At 37.8% G+C, this 25,957-nt stretch overlaps 1 protein-coding gene across 2 annotated transcripts in view; it reads left to right on the top strand.

Moving 5' to 3' along the window:
• LOC149065441 (complement C3-like) overlaps window positions 1–25,957 on the top strand; it is a 278,201-nt gene that overhangs the window by 230,531 nt on the left and 21,713 nt on the right. For both annotated transcript variants that reach the window (XM_089253977.1, XM_089253976.1), the window contains 3 exons: window positions 3,463–3,537; window positions 8,953–9,058; window positions 13,918–14,007. In XM_089253977.1, the coding sequence (XP_089110103.1) occupies window positions 3,463–3,537; window positions 8,953–9,058; window positions 13,918–14,007 (271 nt within the window). The remainder of the gene's footprint in view (window positions 1–3,462; window positions 3,538–8,952; window positions 9,059–13,917; window positions 14,008–25,957) is intronic.

Here is a 25,957-nt window from a genome sequence, read left to right as displayed (position 1 = left end):
TAGTGTCTATTTACGCTTCTCCATGAAATGCATGGAATACGGTAAACCCTAGCTGTTTTTAGTCCGTTCCGTTGATCTTTGGCTGACCTGAGACATTCACTTAGCTTTTTGGTTGGCTTGAAGATGGTCTCGATGCCAAATTTTCTCAGGTGTTGTCCAATTCTGTCCGTAACTCTATGAATGTAAGGGAGAAATGCTTTTCCGGTCACCAGTTCTTCTACTTTTCCATGAGGTGTTTTTTAGATATATGGCCCTCATACATCTCCTGTAGAGTATCCATTGGCCTGGAAGGTCCTAATCAGGTGTAATTTTTCTTCACCAAAATGTTCTGGCTCACAGATTCTTCTTGCCCTTTCCACCAGAGCTTTGATCATACCTTGCTTCTGGGAAGGATGGTAATTAGACTCCTGTTGCAGGTATCTGTCTGTGTGCATCTTTTTATGGTAAACCGTATGGTCCAGTCTATTACATTTCCTCATGACCAGAACGAGTCAACGAGAGATTCCTGCAATTTGCCAACACAAGATTTTATCTATGGTAGATGCTTCTACTGAAACAGAGCAAACTTCAAATGCAACTCCTCGATCAACAAGAACTATTTTTCCTCCAGCTCGGACTACTCAACTGAGACGCTCAACATGCTCCAGAGAACCAGTTCAAAGATTGAACTTGTGACTGTTCATCACCAAATGTTGATTCTTGTGTCTAACTTTTGATTGTGTTTATCATTAATCATGTCTTAATTTAGTGTGGGAGAATTGTTATGTATCTGGCAACACCAGAAAATAAGCAGTATTATGTTGTACGAAGGTGGCAACACTTCAAGGGAATGACAACATGCCGGGAATGAGTTGTAAATATTGTTCCGTAATAAATTAGTTGAGAATTATTGTTCAGCTCATGATTCACTACAGAAACGGCTCCTAAAATACAATAAAGTATGCTCTGGGTTTTTACTCGCCAGGGGACATATTTGACATTTCTTTCTTTGCTGGAAGCTTGCATCACACTCTTTGATGGTGAGGCAAAATCAACATGCAAACAAATTAGTAACTATTCAATATTAAATTTTTCTCAGTTATATTCCAAAACACCCATTAAGCGTATGAAATTTTATGCTAAGAAATTCTATTAAGAGGATTGGTGCTGCTTGAGCAACATCAGCAAATAGGTTCTGGCATTTATACAATCTATATAAAAATTTCTAGTTATATAACAAATACATTGCGGCAAAAAAAAAAAAAATCTGCTGCAGCTGTTCAATTCCTTACAGGACAAAAATTCCACAAGATTCTCCTTGAATCAGACAGGAGCCAACTGGAATATGCGAGAGGAGTATTTTTCCAACTGATATGCTCCATGTTTGTTGTACTGGGTGGCAAACAGTAGGTGAAGGTTTTCAACAGCTGGCTGATGCAAAGATAAATTTAGGAAAAAAAGAAAATTCAACTGCCCTTGCGGGGATGAACCCTGGTCCTCTCACTTGCCAGGTGAGTCCCCTAGACTACAACGACAACAAATCTCAATCTTTCCTAAATTCATCTTCATGTATGGTTTTTAGCAGAGAGTTATATCATGCTTGAATAAGTTGCCATCTGGTGGCATGTTAGTAATTTTGAGCTTTAGCCTGAGTTAGGTTAGGCTGTAAAGATTGAGATTTGTTGCCTTTGTAGTCTAGTGGTATAGGGCAGTTGAATTTTCTTTCTTAAATTCATCTTCTCATCAGCCAACTGTTGAAAACCTTCGTGTGGATAGCTGAGAGTGACATCATCTTTTATTGGCTACAGTGATGCATTAGGGAGGGGAAAGTATAAGTACCAAAAGTCTCAATCTTCGAAAAGTTTGAAATAAACAACCGGCTCTGGCCATAGGCGGGGGGGGGGGGAAGGCAAGATAATGAAAGCTGGGGGATGATGATGATGCCAATATATATACATATACATTAGATCAGTCAGCTCCATCATTGATGCTTTGGGGGGGGGGGGTGCACCCCATATCTCCACCCATGACCACTGGCATAGAGGCCCGTAGCCAGAAATTTTGTTTGGGGGGGGAACCAAAGTGATAGAACAATAGATTTGACCATCTTTTTCCCTTTTTTCAGTCATTTTCTCACATTTCAGGGGGGGGGGGCAGACCCCCCAAGTCCCCCCCGCTACATCCTTGCTGGCATACACAGATACAAAGTATTTCCTCAAGGGGGAGAGGGGATTCATCTTTTTTTCTTTGCAAGGGTTTTTGCCCATTTCTCTGCAAACAAGCACTATAATCTTGTCGGGGGAGGTATTTGAACCCCCCCCCCAATTGTGTGTGTGTTAGTGACTCCAACTTAAAGAAAAAAAGATTACCCGCCCGACTTTTTCATATGTCAGTTCTCCTATGTACCTCAGTGTATGCAGTATTTTTGCCCGTAACTGGTTGCCATCTGTTGTCCATCAACTCCTGTCGCTCATAAGAGTCAGAGTTCATAATGCATTAATGATGATTTTCTTTTTTTTTTGAAGATCTTTCAAATGTCATATGTAATCTGACAAGCTTCAGACTTGACAAGCCTAATGGAGGTGAACTCTTTGAATTTATTTAATATTTTCCTCCACACAAGATTTTCTCAAACCTTATTCAAATTTAACAAACTTTCAATTTACCAACTGACATGTTTTTATGAATTAATCCTCTGATCCTGAACAATATGCCATTTCTTTAAACGTCTTTCCCATTTCTCAATGGGAGAGGGCCAGGTATCTCAAAGAAGGAAGGTGCATCCTAAATCTTCTCCTTATAGATAATATTAGGCAAGAATAAGTGCATCTTGTGCACGGAAAAGACATTTGTGGAAGGACCGGTGACACAAGGATGAGAAATAAAAGTTTAATTAATAATTAACAGTTAAACATGACTATTAAATTAGAATTAGGTTATGCTACACACAGGGTCACAACTAGATACTTTGACGGCTGGGGCAAGCACACATTTTGGCGCCCCCTCATAATGTAGAACCACCAGTTGAAGGATGAATTCAGCACCCCCTCTAAATGTGCACCTAAGGCACCAGACCCCACTTAATTTCCCCTGATTGTGGCTCTTGCTACACAGCAAGGCAGTGAGTACACAGGTAGTAGGTTTAGATTGGATGAGAGAAACAACGAGAATTAACGACGTAACAAAGTCAGCTCTGTCCTTTAATATACAGCTCACAATTAGAGAGTATGCAAATGCAGTCTCTAATGTGGATTAGGGTTGACAGGTTAATGTAACACCATACTAAAAATACTTGTACTGAAAAAGTCTTCAGAACTAGTTTTCTGCATGACACTCCCAAATGAAGAATCTTCAAAGCAATCAATCTATAGATTGGTTGGTGAATGCTGACAAAATGTTTTTAATAGAAGTTTTCCATATTTACTTTATGCAGTGCTATTTAAATGAATATCAATATTTTTCTTAAGATTTAATGTTATTTAGTTACAGAAAAGTCAACATGATCTGATTCAAAGGTATGAAATGTCAGGAAGGGGTATCATATTTTATCTAGAAAAGGTAAGCATTTATATTATTTTACAAAACAAATCTGCACTCCCAATAATGAAACCTGCATTTAATTTACATCAAGTATCATCAGCATATGATTCACAAACTATATATATCAAGGTTGATGAAAAAAATGTTTGACTGTAAAAAAAAAGAAAAAAGAAACGTGTACCAGATAACAAATACATTAATTGTAAATACTGGATTATTAGTGTATGTGCATAAACTATTGTTCTACATAATCTCCAAGTTTATTTGCAATAATTGATGTATTCTCTATTGACTATTTCCTGTCCCTGCTGTGGCAGCAATTATTTTTTTTGCAACCTGACTTATCATTTCTGCAAAATACAAAGGAACAACACCATTTTGTAACATCTTGCTTACCATAGGTGTTATACCTGCATACCCTTTGGGGCATGTGGGACAGGGATGCATCATTGAGATTACCATAAGTGTTAACTTGTATCTGGCCCATTTGCACGAGCCCCTCCAACACATTTGCTACCATCTCCATAGTGACCTATGGAAGTATTAAGTTTGAGCCCCTTCCTCCAATAATTCTGAGCCCTCCCAATATTACCAATAACTTTATACCAATGCTGCTTAGTTAACATAAATCTCAACAATTTAACAATGAATTTCAGCTTCTGGTGAATTTTAAACTCAATAGTATTATCACATTTCTTATATACCTCAATCTGTGACCATTTTTTTTCCTGCGGTGGCCCAGATCCATGATCACTTGCCTACAGGATGTTCACATATTTGTGAGTTTCATTCCTACCCAGTCTTTGTCAGAATCCTTCCTGACCCATAGATACAATAGAAACAGCTACAAGACCACTGCGTTGTCATGGCTAGAATTCCCTACATTGAATGGTTAGTAGAGCACCTGTCTGTGAGAGACATAAAATAAAAAAAAATGTGGAACAAAAGCATTCAGAATCATTTATAGACTGTGAGTCCCAGCTTAAGTCTTTAAGCAGCATTCATGACTATCTTGCCTCCTCAAAAACCTCTTATTTTAGCATTGATAAGCCCAGATATTTTGTAAAGTCCATTTCTCAATGCAACATTTTTCCCTATATCCCTTAGTTTGCACCTGCTAAAAATTGGAAGAACGTCTGCTTCTTTAAAAAAAATATGGCATTTTTTGAAAGGAGGATTTAATTATTTCTGCTGTGCTGTTTAACTCCTTAACTGCCATGGGCATACATATATGGCTTACAGACAGTGCCATCTTAACGCATGGGCCCCACCCTGGCACCTCAAGAGAAGAGGGGCCACAAAAATGAGATCTGGTTGGAATTTTCTAGAATTTATCTGGTAAAGCCTCAGAAAAATCACTTGGCCCAGGGACCCATGATGCTCTTAAGAAGGCCCTGCTTACAGAGTACATGTTTTAACTGCAACAGGCAATACATCTTAATGTCTCTACAGCACATGAGCAAAAAAGGGTGGCACTGGAGAGCGGTTTGTGTACGATTTCATCGACATTAAAGTGGCTAAAGGATTAATTACTCACTAGTGCAAAACATGACTGTGATAAAACAAAAGTGATAGAATGATCTGAGACTGCTTTTCAAAATACTCAGCCGTTTCATTTTTCATCACACAATTGGTTTATAGTTACAGAAACTTTTTATTTTTTATTATCTTACACATGTATATAGCTCGTCAATCTTGAAATAGTTTTTGGCTTAAAATAAGTACAAAAACTATACCTGCAATCTAAAAAAATATTCATATAATCTTTTCCACATTAATCATGCTCATAAGAATGTTGTAAATAATAATGAAGGTTAGCAAAAATAATGAATTATAAATAGTTATTTGGGATCTCCAGCAAATAAAACCAAGTACAGTAATACCCCGAAGTTACGCAATAGGTTGAATTTGCATAAGTTGGGATATAGTTTTTCATAGAAATACATATACATATTAGGTAATTTAATTTCAGACAAAATTTTTGGAAGAAACCCCTTTTTTTTTAATTTCTTACTCTGACTTCCTAGGTTCTCTTCTATGGCTGCATAAAATCTAACTTAAGTTGTGACTGCAATTAAATTAGGTGAAAACACTATATTCTCCTAAATTCTGCGTAAATTAGAGTTGTTTCGTATGTGATTACTGACACATAATCACACATAATCAGCATTAGGTTCTAGGTAGAAGACACAGCTCAAAACATGAACAACTTTATTCTTTTTGACTCTGTGCTTACATACGAGCGACCTTGACTGCGTTTTTTGTGAGCGTTGCCATACCATACAAAAATATGAACACATGACATTCCCTCTCCACATAAGCAAAAAAAAAAAACAAACATACTCAGTTATTTCTGATGATATAAATAAATGTAGGTAATGGGAGGTGTATATATATATATATATTACAACCTAACTAGACTAAGAAGAAATATATATACACTGAAGTGTGCCAAAAGTCATGGGATACCTCTTAATATTGCTGCACTTCGCCGCGGGTAAAAGGAGGTTCCCCACGGTATTAAGAGGTATCCCATGACTTCAGTGCTGAAGTGCCAAAAGTCATGGGATACCTCTTTATATTGTGTGGGACCTCTTTTTAACTGGCAAAGTGCAGCAATATTAAGAGTTATCCCATGACTTTTGGCACTTCAGTGTATATGTATACACACACAATTCACATTTACAAAAACAAATTTCACTATGCCAAGGAGAAAAAACGAAAACACTCCCTCTTGTAGTGCTATATATATCCAAACATAAATGCGTTACATACATTAAAACAAAACTATAAGTCCAACTTCACAGGCTCACGACAACAATGCTGTGAGTGTCTTAAGAGCGCAATAGTCTTTGGAGTAGTCTGATCCACCTCTTGAGAAGACTCTACTGACTGTGGAACCTCAGCACTAGCTGGCAGATCTGGTTCATATGGTTCAATTGACTCTACAGGTGGTGGTGTGTTCGAATTTCTCATTCACAGCTGGTCTCTATGATGAACCGCATAGCCTGATGCAGGGCTGCAACTAGGGGGGAGCAGGTGGGTCTGGTGCCCCGGGCGCTGAACAAGAATGGGCGCCGAATTCACCCTTTAACTGCTTCTTTTACATTACAAGGGTCTCCAAAATGTTGGCTTGCCCTAGGTGACAAAATATCTAGTTGCAGTCCTGGCCTGATGCTATATATATGTTTACCATGGCCCCCACAAGGGGTGGGCTGACAAGGCTCCAGCCCTGGGGCCCGGGAGGATTTTAATCTTTTTTTTGTTTTTCACGCTATAAATTCATCATGAAGGGGGCCCCGTGAAAGTCTGGTCGGGGGCCCGTAAAAGATCCCAGCCTAGGGGCCCTGCTTCAGGATGTGGGGGCCATGATGTTTACTCTAGACATAACTCTTCCAATCGAGTAGAAATCTCTCCCAGAACCCACTTTGAACCACTACCATAATTTCTACACCAAACCTCATCCTTGGACTTGAACTTTGTATTTCCATTAACTGGTAGATCCAGGTTTCAGTAAGTCCAAATGACTCCGAATGGCTCGACTGAACATATAAAGCTGTAATTTTTATTTGAACCCATAAGGATATTAATACTGTCAATTACACCAATTAAATAATTTTGGAATTGATTTGGAATTAAATTAGCAAGTCTGCCTGTGAACCACCTTTGTCATCACTGTGGACCTTAGGTTGAGAAACGCTGATCTAGATATAGTCAAATCCTGTTTTAACAAATACTGTTATAGTGAAAATCTCATTTTATATAATGGAAACTTTTCTAATCCCCAAGATAAGTTTACATAGGAACCTTTATATTGAAATTTCGTTATAGCAAAATGATTTCTCTGGTCTCTTGGAGTTTGTTATAATGGGATGTGACTGTATTGTAGTCTCCCAAAAATCAGTGTAGTTTCAGCACATATCATGATCTGATCAAATAAAATAATTCTTTACTTTATTGCCACTTAATAATATTTACTATCTTAAGTAATATAATCCTGTGATTATGATTGAATTTCAGAAATGTGAATTTTTCACAGAAAAAATTGCATAACTCCGAAACAACGTAATGCAGGGGTATTACTTAATATATTTTTTTTATTCCATGCTAATCAGTTTTGACAAAACAAGTACAACACACTTACAAAGTATGTTATGTTAATTGATAAGAAAATTACTTTTTATCTAAAATTATCAAATGTTGTTATTTTACATCATAACAGTGATAAAATGGTATTGAAATTAGTGAGAAGGGGCCGTTCAAGTATTACGTAAGTAAACTTTTAGCCATTTTTGACCCCCCCCCCCTGTTAGCAAAAGTCAGCAAAATGCTGTCCCCCCTCTCCCCCTTGTCAGCAAAATTTCGTCATCAGCTCTGCCCCTCTGAATCCTAATGCATATTGGTGGGATCAGAGACGTACATGAGGGGGGGGGGGGCTCGTACCCCCTCCCATGATCAAAAATTTATTTTTTTCAATGCAAAAAAATCCTTTTTTAATTGAAATTTCAGAAGAAAAAAACCTTTATGTTATTATAACCAATTTCTGTTAATTTCAATGCCATTTTGAAGGCTATGAACTCAAAAGATGTATCTTTAATAAATTCATTGCAACCCATGCTGTAAGCCGTATAATGATAAATCACATAAAGGTGCTTGGCCCGCGAACCAAATATGGCCCTGGGGGTTATCTGATATGGCCTGCCCTCTTCAAACCTAATTTTGTAAAAATGAACTAAGCGGCACATTTACAGATAGCTTAAGTGCCCTGTGGTACAATTTCAGAACATTTAAGTGGCCTGTGGCATATTTTCAGATCATTTAAATCACCTGGGACACAGTTATAGAACACTTAAGCGATTCGTGACACATAGAGATCCCTTGAGTGGCATGTGACATAGTTTTAGACCAATTAAGTGGCCCCAGTGTAGTTCACTCAAGTTACACGTGCCACATTCTCAGATTATTTACGTGATGCGTGGCACAATTCCAGAGCACTTAAGCAGCCCGGACACATTCCCAGATCACTTGAATCCGCGAGACATTTATAGATACTAAAGGGGCTCTGTAGGGCACTTATCAATAGGGGGAAGGTTACTTCAAGTGCCCACAAACTATCGAAAGGTTTTTCTCGTTTTTGGCACACCGAGTAAGATGCCATTAAAAATATTTCATATTTTCATAAAGGGTGGTTGATGACGTATAAGCATTATCCAAACCCCCCGTCATCAAAAGTCAGCAAATCGGAACCCCCCCCCCCCCATCGATGATGATGTAATATTTGAACGGCCCCAAAGTGAATAAAAATTGTTCATTTAGTTTGTAGCATTTTACATTTAAAAATACCAAAATAGACCAATTTCATTCTCATATTATTGATCTCATAGTGATAAAAAACTGTAAAAAAAGCCTGTTTTGATATTTATCTTGATTTAGGTACCTAATCAAGAATACTATTGTTTCAATTTCCGCATCACACGGGAATACAGAGTTGGAAAAACACAATCCAGTATTATTAAGGTTTATGATTATTACAATACTGGTAGGTATTCAATCTTATTAATATAAATTTAATTATATTAGAAATAAATTTTAAAACATGCTTGATCTGAAATGTGCCTAAGAAAAGGTGGAAATAATTTTTTTTTCAAAAACTAAATTCTCTACTCCTATTCAGAGTATTGGTATCCTTTGCTTTAGATGATCTCACTTTAAGCCTTTTCGCTGCAACACAATTTTAAAAGTTAATTTCAGAAATCTCAACTTGCAAAACTTGACTTTGGAGTTTGATTTGAAATCTTAAAATGAACTACAGTCAAATCCTGTTATAACGAACTCCAACAGACCGGAGAAATCACTTCGTTATAAAGGAATTCCAGGTCTCTGCATTTTTCCTATGTAAATGTATTTGAAGGATTAGAAAAGTGTTCATTATATAAAACGAGAATTTCGCTATAATGGTATTCATTAAAACGGGATTCGACTGTAGTAAATTATAGATACGACATTGTTAAAATAAAAAAAATCATTTGTATTTGAGGATCTAGACGAGACAAATGTAGAAGAGAAGCGCTTAAATCCAAATGTTTTGGATATTAGAAATTTTTCCCAACTTTTTGATATAATTCATGACATAGGGGGACATAGTTAAGGGGTGAAATCAAGGTTTTAATTTTTGCAGGCGGTCATTTAATACAATAGCAATAATCAATATGATATTCATCAAACTTTGATGTCCAAATTAATGAGTGCATGTGTATTGTCCATTAGTGTGGGGGGAAATTTAATGTTGATTGGGAAATTTTTTTAATGTGTTCCATGATATATTAATTTGGTCTACTAATATACATAATAAAAACAATAATAATCTCCCTTTTCTTCAACTTCACCTATATATATGGACGTAATGGCCTTTCATATATGTAATGTATTCATATGTTTAAAATTTTTTAATTTTTCCAGTTCTTCATAACACTGAATTTTTTTATTCAGAGTAGACAATTGTCTTTTTGAAGAGCAACTTCAAGATTTTAAATGAGGATGACAGTCTTATACAATGAATTTTGCATTGTGAACAAAATAATAATTTTTCTTCCAGTCTTTTACTTCATATGTTTAGGAGAGATTTAAAAGAATTGTTTTATCAACTTTTCTGTCTTTGATAAAAATTGTTTTTTCGGGTTCGAAGACCGTCGTCCGTTTGAGTTTGTTCTCAACGTTTCCCCAACACTAGTAGTTGGCATCATCAGGAGAATTGATAAACTGGATCAAAGTCAAGTTTTCCGGAGTCTCAGGTTGTATTTATGCACATAAGTGGCTTGAACTACACTATTGTTTTGCGATTGGTCAGTTGATTCTATGGCTGGCAGCGTATTGTAAACAGTTGTTATGCTGGTAGAACCTGATTGGCCGAGAGATGTGGAGTTATCTGATTGGCTGTTGTCATCATTCTGTTGCTGGACCTTGAAGGGGAAGGTTCTTGTTCTTCTGAGAGCTGGTGTCCAGGATCTGCTCAATTTCAAAGTTTCTTCTCTTCTATTATAGCTGTTTTTGTGCTTGTATATTTCAATAGCCTCTCTGTAGATTCGTGGGAAGAAGTGGTCAACATTAGCTATTACCTGTGTTTTGCTGAACTGTACACTGTGGTTGTCGTAAAGCGCATGCTCTGCCACCGCCGACTTTTCTGTTTGGCCCATTCTGCAGCATCGTTCGTGCTCTTTTATTCTCGTGGCCACAGATCTTTTTGTGGTTCCAATATATACCTGACCACAGGTGCACGGTATTCGGTAGATCCCCGGTGTTGATAGAGGGTCACGGTGGTCTTTTGCTGATCGCAGCATTTCACATATTTTTCTGGTTGGTTTGAAAATGGTCTTTATACGATGTTTTTTCATGTCCTTGCTGATTCTTGCCGTCACTCCAGGGATAAAAGGCAGCACAGCTTTTCCAATTGATTGTGACTGCTCATTTTCCGTTGGTGATTCCTTGATGGAGCGTAAGGCTTTCTTGATGTCGTCTTTCATGTACCCATTAGAGCGGAAAACTGATTTTAAGTGCTCAATCTCTTTACCTAGATCTTTTCCTTCACATAGTCTTCTTGCCCTCTGGATCAAGGTTTTCAGTACGCCTCGTTTTTGGTGAGGATGATGATTGGAGAGCTTATGCACATATCTGTTGGTGTGAGTAGGCTTACGATAAATGCTGTGGCCTAAACGTTGACCTTGATGGCTGACCAGAACGTCCAAGAACGGGATCTGTCCTTCTTTCTCTATTTCCATAGTGAACTTGATGTTCGGATGGATTCCGTTGAGATGGTCCAAGAATCGGTGTAAATTTTCTTCACCATGCCCCCAAACAACGAATGTATCGTCAACGTAGCGGAGCCAAATTGTTGGTTTGAGAGGCGCTGTTGTTACTGCCTGCTCCTCGAATTTTTCCATAAAGAAGTTGGCAACTACCGGGCTCAAGGGGCTTCCCATAGCTACTCCATCCGTCTGTTCATAGATGACGTTGTTCCAGGTGAAATAGGTTGTAGTAAGGCAAAGCTGGAAAAGGCCTACTATATCTTTTTGGAATATTTCATCGAGTAGTGCTAAGACATCTTTCAGTGGCACCTTGGTAAACAATGATACGATGTCGAAGCTCACCAGTATATCATCAGGTTGCAAGTTGATATTTCTTATTTTTTCGACGAAGTGACCAGAATCTTTCACAAATGTGCTTGTTTTTCCTATGTGTGGCTGCAAGATGGTGGTTAACACCTTGGCTAGATTGTAGGTGGGAGATCCAATGGAACTCACAATCGGCCGCAACGAAACCAGTTCTTTATGTATTTTCGGCAAACCATAAATGCGAGGAGAAAGTGCTTCTGTTCTGCAGATACCTTTTTTCTCATTCTCAGGTAAAGACGAGGATTTTACCAAACTGTTCATCTTCCTCAGGATCTTTTGTGTTGGGTCTTTTTTGAGCACTCTATACGTTGATGGATCCAAGAGTTCTGTCATTTTACGGCCGTATTCTTCTGTCTTCATTATTACCGTTGCATTTCCCTTGTCTGCTGCCAGAATGAGAATATCTTTATCGGAGTTGAGGCTCCTAATCGCTCGTAGTTCGGCTGCTTTTAGATTTTTCCGGGGTGGCTTGGCTCTTCTCAGAATTCTGGATGTTTCTACTCGTATTTCTTCTGCTTGCTCTTCTGGCATGTTTCTCATGGCTGCTTCAACATTTGCGATGATTTCTTCAGTGGGAATTTCACGTGGGGTGATGGCAAAATTTCCTCCCTTGGCGAGCACTGATACTTCGTTTTCTGTAAGCACTCGATCTGTCAAGTTCACCACAGTCTTTTTCATGTCCATAGGTGGATGCTCAAACCGGCATTGGTTGATCTTATGAAACTTCACTTTTTGACGTTCTGTGTTGCGGTTGATGTGGTTCTCCATACTCCTGTACGTGATCCCATCGATTTTATTCCAGTCCTCGGGACTCAGCTTGCTACTCAGGTGATAGAATATATCCAGTATGTTTTTGTCGGTTCTGGCAAGTTCTCTTCGCGTGAAGTGAATACGTTCACGAAGCAACGATTTCTCCAATCGGTTGTAGATGCGGTGAGCTTGTGCAGTAACGAAGAGGCGTTTCATCTTCAGAAAGGCGGGAATGATATTCGAATCTCGGCAACGTGACAAGAATGCGAGCGACGACAGCAGTTGCGCTTTTGATCTCCTAACTTTACTTAACTTCCGGTAAGACTTGACAACTCCCTCCCCGTAGAGGCGATGTAAATAGTCTATAAGGTTTTCGCGGCCATCATTTGATAAAAATTGTTTTTTCGGGTTCGAAGACCGTCGTCCGTTTGAGTTTGTTCTCAACGTTTCCCCAACACTAGTAGTTGGCATCATCAGGAGAATTGATAAACTGGATCAAAGTCAAGTTTTCCGGAGTCTCAGGTTGTATTTATGCACATAAGTGGCTTGAACTACACTATTGTTTTGCGATTGGTCAGTTGATTCTATGGCTGGCAGCGTATTGTAAACAGTTGTTATGCTGGTAGAACCTGATTGGCCGAGAGATGTGGAGTTATCTGATTGGCTGTTGTCATCATTCTGTTGCTGGACCTTGAAGGGGAAGGTTCTTGTTCTTCTGAGAGCTGGTGTCCAGGATCTGCTCAATTTCAAAGTTTCTTCTCTTCTATTATAGCTGTTTTTGTGCTTGTATATTTCAATAGCCTCTCTGTAGATTCGTGGGAAGAAGTGGTCAACATTAGCTATTACCTGTGTTTTGCTGAACTGTACACTGTGGTTGTCGTAAAGCGCATGCTCTGCCACCGCCGACTTTTCTGTTTGGCCCATTCTGCAGCATCGTTCGTGCTCTTTTATTCTCGTGGCCACAGAGAGTGAAATCAAATATGAGAGTGAGAGATTTCATTTGAGAAGGAGATGAGTGGATGTGTGTGGATAGAATAATCTTTCCTTTGAGAGTAATTACAATCAGTGCCGTCTTAACGCATGGGCCCACACGGCACGGCCCGAGGGCCTCACAAAAATGAAATGTGGTTGAAATTTCCGAGAATTCATCACGTAGGGCCTCACAAAAAGGAAATGTGGTTGAAATTTGAGAATTCATCACGTAGGGCCTCAGAAAAATCATTTGGCCCGGGGGCCCACGATGCTCTTAAGACGGCCCTGATTACAATATAGTATTACACCAGTGCTGCACCAAGAAGGAAGTATAAAATACTTTCACTGTTAATGACTAGGGTAGCCAGAGAGAGAAAGAGAGATCTTGCTCATACTGTTTTGCTTAGAGTAGGCAACTACATAACGTTATCATTAAATATGTGTGTATTATAGGCATGAATATATATATATATATATATTTATTTATTTATTTATTTTTTAATTTCAGACGAGTCTTGCACTGTTTTTTATAGCCCAGACCATAATAGTCCAATGTTGAGAAAATTCTGCAGTGATGATGTTTGTCAGTGTGGAGAAGGTAAACAAAACATTATTGAAATCTTATATTAAAAAATTATAAGTATCTGACTATTTACCTGAAAGTTTTAGTTTCTGAAGAATCTTCAAAATGAATCTCAATCATGAAAATTGAAGCTAATAAATTTCTATTGAAGCAAAATTTAAAAAGTAGTGTATGAAACAAATAATAATATTTTGAAATTTCAATGTGCGACGTGGACTATATTATTGATGTGTTCAGGATAGGTTCTAGCCATTCTCTTATGGAGGGATTTCATAAATATAAAAATGAAAGAGAAGGGATGCATGAAAATATACTACATTGTTTACTCTGGTATAAATAAATTTCATGCCAGATTCTGAATTATTATTGCATTGTAAATGCATTATAACATCTGTACAATTAGCTTACTTATACTCAAAATCACTTTGGTGACTTCAAAATATTTAAGTGGTTTTTTTTTCCAAAATCATGGTTCCAATGACCAGAAATTTTTTTACTTCATTGGATAAACTTTGTCAGGGTTAGTTGATTATCAAATTTTTTATCACTTTCTCGATGATGTTTTCATATTTTTCTTCCATTGATTCTCTCTCAAATAAAATTCAGAATTTTACTACAACACTTTACTTTTTCACATGATAGAATTTATGTCATTTGATTTTTTTTTCTCCATTCAGAGCATATCAAGTTTGTGTTTCTCAGCCCTTTTTTCAGTATTTTTCAACTTGAAACAAATAAACAGAATCTACTAATGCCATGTGGCAAAAATATAAATGACAAGTAGCTCAAATTTCTTGTTTGTCTGCAAGTGGCATCATAATTTTTTATCTCTGTTCCACCCCCATTGCTTAATTCAATGTTAATTCCCCCTCTTCACATCCCCTCTACTTCATCAGTACAGTGAATGTCTTTTTGTTGTTATCACATCAGAACTTTAGATTTTTGATAACAATAGCTGATCGAGGAACCAACTCAGATGCAATTTAGATGACCATATGTCATGTTTTGTGCCAATATGAAACAACTCTTTTTTTCACACAAAACTGGTTGCAAAATGTTTGGTCTGGCCACTGCATCACTCACTCATTTTCTGAATTTTATAATACTGTTCAGGGTCGTAATTTCAACTTTTCCAGGGGGAACATGTATGTATATTAAGTGCCCAATCACCACTTTTGTAATATTCAGCAATGGAAATCATTTCTAGTGACTATTGAAGACACCTTATAGATACTCATTACATCTGACTCCAAAGATGAGACTCACAGTTGTAACATAACAACTTAGGTTTAATTAACAACAACAGGACATCTTTAGTTTAACGTAGTAACACGTACATATTAGCAACGCAAATGCCAGCACCCGTACAGGTATGTGACAAGTTAAAAGTATGCAAGCAAGAGTAATCAATTGCCTACTTACATACAATGCAGGTTGAATGACGTCACGCTCCTTGACTACATCTGTATAATGCCGTCATAAGGACTCCCCTCCAGCATGTCAGAAATGTCGCTAGTTGAGGCTCAGCGTGTATGTTGCTTGACCAGGATGAAGAAGGAAATTATGACATCAGCATGGCTATTGTAATGGACCAGGAATTAGGAAACAGACTCTCTCCCGGATCTTGTGGTAATGCCAGTTTTTGATGAACATCAGGCTTGTCATCTGGAATAGGATCTGCTACACTTGAGGCATCTGCTAAAACAAAAGACAGTTTAATATGATCCACAGAAACATTGTGTTCTTTCCCCTTAATTAGCACTTTGAAGAATTTTTCTTTTCTGGCAAGGATGCTGTACGGACCGTCGTATGGAGATTGTAAAGGCCTCCGCACATTGTCTGCATGCAAAAACACATGTGTACAGTCCTTTAAGCCTTTGTGTAAAAAAATGTTCTGTTTGAAATGACAAGAAGCTTGCACAGGATGGAGTTTTTCCATGTTTTCCTTTGAATGGATCACAAATTTCTGTGCTCGTTGGGGTATGTCTTTTAAACATGAAGAACAGAATAATTCACCGGAAAGTCTAAGTGTTGTCCCGTATATTAGTTCCAAAGGTGTAGCACCAACATCTTCCTTATTTGTGGCTCTTATGCCAAGTAATACGATAGGAAGTATTTCACACCAGTTGTGCTCTGCTTCTTGAACTTTTGCTTTTATAGCAGATTTGAGAAGTCCAATGAAATTGTTCTATCATAGAATTCGACTGTGGATGATATGCTGTCATTCGGTTTCTTGTAATTCCTAAGTCTGGTAAAATGCAATGACAGTTCACTTTTCCATTGAGTTCCACGATCACTGGTAATTGTGTTGGCCATGCCAAATCTGGCTATCCAACCAGTTATAAATGCATTTGCTACTGTCTCGGCCTTTATATCAACTAATGGCAAAGCGGTAGCCGCGTGAAATGGGCAACGGTCCCACAATATCTATGTGAATGTTCATGAAATGATCACTAGGCAAAGGAAAATTGCCAAGAGGTGCGAGAATGCATTTGTGTATTTTTGATTTTTGACCAGTTAAACATTGCTTACACCACTTCGCACAATCTCTATTCAGACAGAGCCAAAAAAGAAAGAAAAGAAATGTTCCTTAAAAAGTTTCGTAGTGACACGAATGTCTGGATGAGATATTTTATGAAATTCTTTAAAAATCTGCTGTCTCAATATTTCTGGGACATATGGTCAAATTATATTTAATGTTTCTAATTACAGTATGATTTTTCTGTTCTCTTCAGCCAATTCTCTATTATCAATTATGCTCGGGCAAGCTATCTCTTTGACACGAGATAATGTATCGGCAACAATATTTGATGTGCTAGAAATGTATTTGATATTAGTCGAAAATTCTCTAATATATTCTAAGTGTCGAGTTTGTCTGAGAGAGCTTTTTTTTTTCCATTTTTTTTGAAAGCAAACATGAGATGTCTATGATCACTCAGGATTTCAAACTCTCTGCCCTCTAGCATATGAGCAAAATGACGGATAGAGGAATACACTGCTAATAACTATCATACATACTATAATTATACTCAGTTGACGTTAATTTTCTAGAGAAAAATGCTAGTGGTGTAATTGAGAATTTTTTTCTTATTGAAGAAATGCACCACCAATTGCTACAGCACTGGCATTGACATGCAAAGAAAGTTTGGCGTTTGCAACTGGGTGGGCCAATAACGTTGCATTCGCAGTAGCATTTTTGTAATTTTTGAATGCCTCTAATGCTTCATTTGTCCACTGAATAGGGTTTAGATCTTTCTTTTTTTTGTCATAAAGTAGTTTAATACAGCTTGTTTCTCCACTGCTGTAGGAATGGACTTATGATAAAAATTGAACATTGCCAAAAATCTGCGTAGTTCAGAAACGTTTTTTGGAGTTGGATAATCAATCAAAGCTAAAACATTTTCTGGTGAAGGAGTAATGCCCTTAGCAGAAATGACATATCCAAAAATAGGACTTCAGACTTTCCAAAATTACATTTTTCAACATTTAGTACAATGCCATAATCACTGAATCTTTGAAATACTTTTTTAGATGTGTCATATGTTGTTCTTCACTACTGGGAGCTCTAAATGTGACTCGTGATACGCCAACTTCATTATGAGCTGCTTGAATAGTATTTTCTTGCAGCATTGCAAAAATCAGTTATGCAGTAAATTTTTAAAACCAATCTGCATAGAGACTGTGCAAATTTAGTGTAGTGCTAGGGTGAAAATTTGCCTTGACTTTCAGTTACATAAATTTGTATAATAATTAAATCCCAAATATAAGTGTGTAAAATTGAAAAGGTGTAAATTTTTTTTTAAACTTTACCACACTGACAAGATAGACTTGATGGACCTGCAGCAAGGATGTCCATCAAATATAGAGAGGCTTGGCCGAATCCGGAAGCACCTTGAATGTCCGATGGTATTGCACCTGAAAATTACGTGGACCTTGGAATCGCTTAATTAGAGCACAGTCCAAGTTCACTAGGGTCACCACTTTAAGTGACCAATCGCCACTTTTGTAATATTCAGCAATGGAATAACACAATGATACAAAATCATTTCTAGTGACTATTGAAAACACCTTGTAGATACTCAATACATCTGACTCCAAAGATGAGACTCACAGTTGTAACATAACAACTTAGGTTTAATTAACAACAACGGAATATCTTTAGTTTAACATAGTAACATGTACATATTAGCAACGCCAGCACACGCACAGGTAAGTGAAAAGTAAGCAAGCAAGAGTAGGTGATTGCAGCTCACTACTTATATACAAATGTCGGTTGAATGACGTCATGCTCCTTGGCTTCATCTGCAGGATGCCGCCATATACATATTTATTTATTTGTATATATATACAGTATTTACCATTTCTAGTGTATTTTCTAAAGCCGGGGGGGGGGGAGAAATGGCCCCTTCCTGACCCCCCCCAAATGACAGGCCTGATACTGTTCTAAAACTCAATTTTTTTTAAATTCAGCCATTGTGAGGAGTAATAATTCTCTAAGATTTATATATAGAAGCCCCAAACCACAGAATATGACAAAACCTGCAACGTATGTCGCAGAACAATCAGAGCTACTGTAAAACAATCTGAGAAGGAAATAATTTTAAGAAAAATGTAGGAAACACTATTATGGGAATTTTTACTGCAGAACATTTCCAGTCAGCCAGGGGGGTGGGCCCATTGCAGAACAATGCAAAACATTCTGATTTGGTGTATCATCAGGGCCGTCATTTCAACTTTTTCCAGGGGGGGGGGGCAAAGCACATGTACTCAGTGTATGTATATACCATTTTTAGTGTATTTTCAAAGGCCGGGGGCACCCCCCTCCCTGACCCCCCCCCCCTTAATGACGGGCCTGTGTATCATCATCATCCATTTTCAATCCACTGCTGGATGAATGTCTCCTTTAAATTTTTCCATTTTGCTCTGTCTGTTGCTTTAGCCATCTAATTGTCTCCAGTCACTTTTCTGATCTTGTCTGCGTGGGGATGCCTTCTTGGACGTTTAACACCATGGGGGTACCAATCTAGAATACTTGCAGTCCATCTGCTGTCCTGTCTTCTTGCAATATGTCCAGCCCATTTCCATTTTAAATGTTTAATATTTTCCATGATATCATATACAGTGGAACTTTGGTTAACGAGCAATTCACATTATGAGGAAAAATTTTGCACTTTTTTATTTATTTTCACGTTATCACAACTGAGCTGATGGTATTTTGCTTTAACCCACACATGTGTTATGGAATTTAGGGTAATATTCTCCCCATGGTCTCCGATAAGCGTACCTCAGTCGGAAAATTAATACACGTGCGAGTGTGAATATTTACGATACGAAACTAGGTGTAGCATAGCAGTGATGTGTATGTGCAGTTTTTTTAAAATTCTGCTTGGAAAAAAACTTAGCTGATTGCAATATTGAACGTGACTTTGAGGGGACTAACTCATTAACAAGAGCTGTTACTTGTGGAAGAGATTTTGTGCTTGGAGAAAACCATGGACTGGAGGTGCATGAGGATGGCATTCAAGAACCATTGGTGAAAAATGTCTAGAAGTTGACGGTAGATGAAATTATATGGATCTCTTTTTAATGCACTAGCAAGGGTTCATGGGCAGTATCTTATCTGAGGAAGAGAAACGTAAAGAGGAGTCCCTTGCATAAAATGAAATTATAGAGATGTGTAGAATGTGGGAATCTGTGCAAAATTCTGTAGAAAAGAACCACCCAAATAAAGCTGTAGCGATTTGCAATCTCTCCAATGAACATTGCAATTTACCATTTCCCAGAAATCCTAAAAAAGAGGCAAAAGAAAGTGTCATTGGATAAGGTTCTTTTTTGAAAGTCATGCAGAAATAATAAGTTTGTAAACAACAGTGAGTCTGTAAATCATCCTAAACGATATTCCTCCTCTCTCTCTCATCATTTAGAGTAAGTTAATTTGTAAACATTATCCTATTGTACGTTTATCTATAGTGTTGTTTGTATTATGTATATTTTATTGCATTATGTATAATTATTGTGTTTAATTATTGATCGAATGCTGTTTTTGTTAGTCATTTTTATGTGAATGACTAATTGTGGAACGAATTATCAGAGTTTTCATTATTTCCTATGGGGAAGTTTGATTTGCATAACGAGCTATTCGGATAATGAGCACGTTGGCAGAATGAATTAAGCTCATTAACCAAAGTTCCACTGTACCTTTGTTTGATTCCTTATCCAAGTGATTTGTTTTCTGTCTCTCCTTGTGATGCCTAGCATACATCTTTTCATGCTCCTTTGTGTTGTCTGTAGCCTTTGTATCGTCTTGTTCGTTGAGTGTCCATATGTTTCAGCTCCATAAGTCAGTGCTGGTAGCACACACTGGTTAAACACTTTTCTTTTCAGGCATAATGACATGTAGTTCTTCAGAATTACAGTTTTTTTGCCAAAAGTGCTCAATCCAATCCTGATCCTTTTGTTTATTTCATTAATGATTCCGTTGTCCATGGTAATTTCTTGTCCCAGGGAATGCCGTCTTAACGCATGGGCCCATCCGGGCACCTAAAGACAAGAGGGGCCTCAAAAAAACCAGAAGTAGTTAAATGTTTTGGGAATTTGCCAGGTAGGGCCTCGGAAAAATCACTTCGCCCGGGGGCCCATGATGCTCTGAAGACGGCCCTGGAACAAGCATTTTTCATTATCGAATGTGCGGTTGAATCAAAATATCAGAAGCAGTAGAGGGTGTTTTTGGAGAGTGCACAACAGCACTTCATCAAAAACCAATATCCTAGTTTCCCGACAGATTTACTGCAATGTGTGCTATCAACCATATGCACCTTCAGATTGGATTGGAGTTTATTTTTATTTTTAATTTTGCAAGGACCATCAAGGTTATGCTGTGTCAAACAATGATCAAGTGGTACAATGACTGGTGGTAGAATTTTCATCACCCAAATTGTACCATGAGAAGATTTACCACATTGCAATACCCTGCATCGTGGTCACGAACATTGGTGTACACAAGATCTACGTTTAGAGGGGCACACACATTAGGTTTGAGGGAAGCACAAGGAATCTCACCCAGAGAAATTTTGAGAAATTTTACTAACCTTCAGAAAGCATTTTAAATTAACAGAAACTGATAAAGATAATATACGGTATAAAGGTATATTTTCTTCCAATATTTTGATTTTTTACTAAAATATTTGAAAATATTTTTAATTTTTGATCATCTTGGGGAAGGCACTCCTCTCCTCCCGATGTTCTCTCCTGCACACGTCTCTGGTCACTAAAGTTGTACCATGAGAAGACCTATCACATTGCAATACCCTGCGGCCTGGTCACTAGCATTGGCATACGTAAGACTGGCCTTTAGAGGGGGTTCTATTGGTTTTGGAAAGCACAAGGAATATCTCACAGAGAAATACTAAGCTTTAAAAAGTATCTTAAATGAACAGAAAAGGATAAAGATAACATACAATATAACAGTATTTTCTTTCGATATACATGAGCTTTTTCAATTGACTTCCAGTAAAACGGCACACCCTGGTCTGATATGCACCGGATTACCAAGAGGCTACTGTATTCATGGCCCCCACAAGGGGTGGGCCGACAAGGCTCCAGCCCCGGCGCCCGGGACAATTTTCACAATTTTTTTGCTTCTTCACGCTATAAATTCATCATAAAGGGGCCCCCCATGACAGTCTTGTTGGGGGGGCCGCAAAAGATCCCAGCCTAGGGGCCCTGCTTCAGGATGTGGGGGCCATGACTGTATTTTTAATTTTTAATCGTCTTAGGGAGGGCACGGGGCCCCCTATGTTTTCTCTTGCGTACTTGGCCTCTGATTACAAAGGTATGAACTCAAGAACTTCACTAGAAAAGTTTGCAGCAAGCCTATAAATAAAAAGGTAAGGAAAAACTCATCTTTTCATGCTACACGCGTGTGTAGGTAACATAATATAGAGCATCATGATTTCAAAAACTAAAAAATTAGGAGAGCGATTCTTAGATTTTCAATAAATACATTTTGTTTGTGGATTCAGAATAAATATTAATTCATTAATTTTCATAAAAGTGAGCAAAAGCACATTTGTAATAGTTGATTGAATAAGATTTGTCTTCGAATTATTTTTAGTATAATTTATGTAGAATTTTAATGCATTATATGATATATATGTGCTAAGAGCTCAATCCTTTGAAGGGCAGACATTTTTCCAAAACCCACAGCAAAAAATGTAAACAGGTGCGCCTACTATAGGGGACAACCTTTTCCCTTCAAAGACAAGTTATTGTATTGATTTGATATATTTACTCTCATTAGGGTGTTTTGAATTAGGAAATTCTCTCGCAACATCTTAAATCATTAACATTATCTCCCTCCACCCAAGAAGGGCAGCATGACCATCACTTTGGGAACCACTGTGTCAAGGTAACATAGGTGAAGAAAGAAAACTCTTTTATGACAGTCGTATCCTAAGAGCAGCAAAATCTTATTTGCCTCAGATGGCAGAATTTCCAGAACCGGTTCTGACTACAGAAAACCAACTTGAGCTGACCACCACTGTGGCTAGTGCTGTCTTAATGCATGGGTTCACTCGGGCCTCAAGAGAAGAGAGGCCTCAGAAAAATAAGTGGTGGTTGAATTTTTTGATAATTTCACAGGTAGGGCCTCAGTGAAATCACTTGGTCCAGGGCCCATGATGCTCTTAAGACGGCCTTGGTCCCAGGTACACATATCTTTCTAGTCTTTTGTAGATTCATTTTCAAGCCCACCTGAATACTTGCCTTCGTCAGTTCTTGTACCATTTCTTCTAGTTCGTCTGGATTACTGCTGATAACAACAATGTCGTCTGCAAAACGCAAAAGGTTGAGAAATTCCCCATTTATTTTAATTCCTTTTTTATCCCAATCCAGTTTTCTTAATAATACTTCTTCTAAAACAGCGGTAAAGAGTTTTGGTTAGATAGCATCACCCTATCTGACTCTTTTTCCAAGTCTAATTTTTGCTTTTCCTTTATCCAAATGAATCATTGCATTTGCTTTGTCATATATTTTCTTGATGATATTGATGTAAGTCTTCTCTACCCCAATTATATCTAAGCTTTAACAACAGCAGATATGAAGACAGAGTCAAACGCTTTCTCAAAATCAATGAAGGCCATACACAATGGTAATTCATATTTCTTGTGTCTCTCTACAAGTTCCCTGATTGTTTGGATGTCATCCATTGTACTGAATCCACTTTGAAATCCTGCTTGTTCCTTTGGTTGAGCTTCATTCAATTTGGATTTAAGCCTATATGTCATCATTTTGGTGAAGATTTTATAAATTACTGATAGGAGACCGATTGTGGTCAATAGTTCTTGATATCTTTTTTTTTCATCCTTTTTGTAAAGAAGAACCATCATTTTGTTATTCCAATCTTCAGGCACATCCGATTTTGTGAGACAATTTGTGAACAGAGCAGCTAGCACACTGGCAAATTCTTCTCATGCTTCTTTAATAATGTCTATTGATATCCCATCTTCACGTGGGCATTTCCCTTTTTTAATACATCTTATAGCCTTGTAGACTTTTTCTTTCACCACAGGTGCTACTTATACAAATTCTTCTCCATTTCCTTTTCTTCCTGCTCCCTTTCTTCTGTTCCGCTCCTGTTCTTCATGTTTGTATAGAGTATTATAAAATTCTTTTCAACAATACTAATAATTTCATTTCCATCTTTTGTGATGTTTCCATCTTTTCTTTTTAGTGCAAAAATTCTCTTTCTTCCAACACACAGTTTTCGTTTTGCTGATTTTAAGCTCCTATTATCTTCCAGTGCTTTCTTTAGAATATCGCAATTAAACTTCCTGACATCTTCTGTAATCCGCTTTCGTACTGTGTTACAAAGTTCTGCATATTCCACTCTTGATTTAGAGTCGTTCTTCTTAGTCTGAAATTCTCTCCGCTCTTTCACCAGTTTCTTTGTTTCGTCTGTTATTTTCTTCACCGGTTTGATTTCTTTTTCTCTAGCGGCTTCTTTTGCTACTTTTTTTAGGATAGTGGTTAAAGTTCTGTTCCTCGTGGTGCCATCTTGTCCATCTTCAGTGGTGTTATATAGCAAATCAAATCGGTTCTTCAGCTCTAACTGGAATTTATATCGATGTTCTTGAAGATTTGCCATATCGATGACAGTTTTTGTACTTTTGATAAGTTTCGCTCTTTCCATCCTAGTGTTAAGCATTATTCTACATCTCACTAGTCGATGATCACTTCCTGTACTGAATTTGTTGAGAACACTGCAGTCTTGGATCATATGCTTCTTATTAGATAGAATGTAGTCGATCGCACTAGTTGTTCCAGTTGGGCTTCTCCATGTCCACTTTCTTTGGGGTTTCTTCTTAAAAAATGAATTCATGATACATAACTGCTCGCTCTGCAAATTCGACGAGTCGATTTCCTCTGTCGTTTCGTACACCGTAACCATGACTTCCAACTGAGATTTCACCATTTCTTCTCTCTACAATTCTGGCATTGAAGTCACTCATTATTATTTTGATATGATGCTTTTCTTTATATATACTATGCATCTTGTCTAATTCTTCATAAAAGTCTTCTACTTCTTCCTCAGAATAGCTTGTTGTTGGTGCATAGACTTGTATAATCTGTATCCGGTATTTGCTTCATATTTGCATAACCAACTTTGCAACTCTATCAGATGTACTATCTGACTCAACGATGTGATTTTTCCACTTTTTATGAATGAAAAATCCTACTCCACTGGTTCTTCCATTATCCGTTCCTCTGTAGTAAAATACATGTCCACTGGCAAGATCGATTTTCTCCTCTCCTTTTCTTCTTATTTCACAAATGCCCAAGATCTCCCAATTTATTTTTTCCAGTTCTTCCAACTCCTGCAAACGATTTTCTGAAGAAAGAGATTGTCCGTTATACTTGGCCAAGGCCATAATCTTATGGCAGCCTGGTCCAACCCAGAGATTCTTAGCACCCTCTGCCTTCATGTCTTGCTGCTGGGGACTGAGGGCATTAGTTTATAGACAGAGTTCATACTTCTTTTTAGAGGGTTTTTGGCCATAATCCTTCATGCTGGCCAGTGCGGGTTGGAGGGAGTCCATGCACGTCGGTTCACCACATATTAGAACATGACTACATACAGGCTTTGGGGTATAGGAGATTGAGATTGTTTATTGTTTTAATTTTTTACATAAATACAAGATGAAACAAAAAAATCAGCCAAGGGAGGAGGATTTTATCATATATACATGATAAAATATTATACAATGCCCATAAAGAATATTATGGTTGTCTTATTCTAAGTATGGATAGCTTCTCAATTTACCCCAACATGTTTATCGTTTTTCTTTTTAAACGTGTCAATCGTGTTAGAATTTACTACTTCCGGGGTAAGCTACTCCATTTATTAACAACACTATTAGAGAAAAATTCCCTGCGGCACCATAACCTCGCATTGTCCCGTACCAATCGATACTGGTGTCCCCCAAAGCAGAATATGCCGAAATGTGCGACGAACGTCGCAGAACAATCAGTGCTGTTGCAGAACAATCTGGAAGAATTTTAAGAAAAGTGTAGAAAAATGCTATTACATATATTCAAATTTTTACCGCAGAACATTTTCAGTCAGCTGAGGGCTCGTTGCAGAACATCGCAAAACATTCTGCTTTGGGGCTGGTGTCCCCTTGTAAATGCAGTCGATTGACGGTGTACAAATAATTCATGATCCATCCTATCCATCCCGTTGAAAATTTTGAACACTTCGATCATATCTCCCAGACACCTGCGTTCATCCAATGTAAACATATTCAAAAAATGAAGTCTCTCTTCATAACTGAAGCCCCGTGTGCCAATAAGGACACGTGTAGCTCTTCTCTGTACCCCTTCAACCAAGTCTATGTCCCTCTGTAGATATTGTCTCCAAAACCTCACAGCATACTCCAGTCCAGGACGAACTATGCCTCGGGAAAGC

This window comes from Pholcus phalangioides, unplaced genomic scaffold, assembly GCF_987345545.1.
Source record: "Pholcus phalangioides strain wild (caught in Gottingen) unplaced genomic scaffold, Ppha-v1.0 ptg000039l_1, whole genome shotgun sequence".
Taxonomy (NCBI): Eukaryota; Metazoa; Arthropoda; class Arachnida; order Araneae; family Pholcidae; genus Pholcus; species Pholcus phalangioides.
The sequence above is the reverse complement of the archived record's forward strand: the minus strand, read 5'-3'. Positions and strand labels throughout refer to the sequence as shown.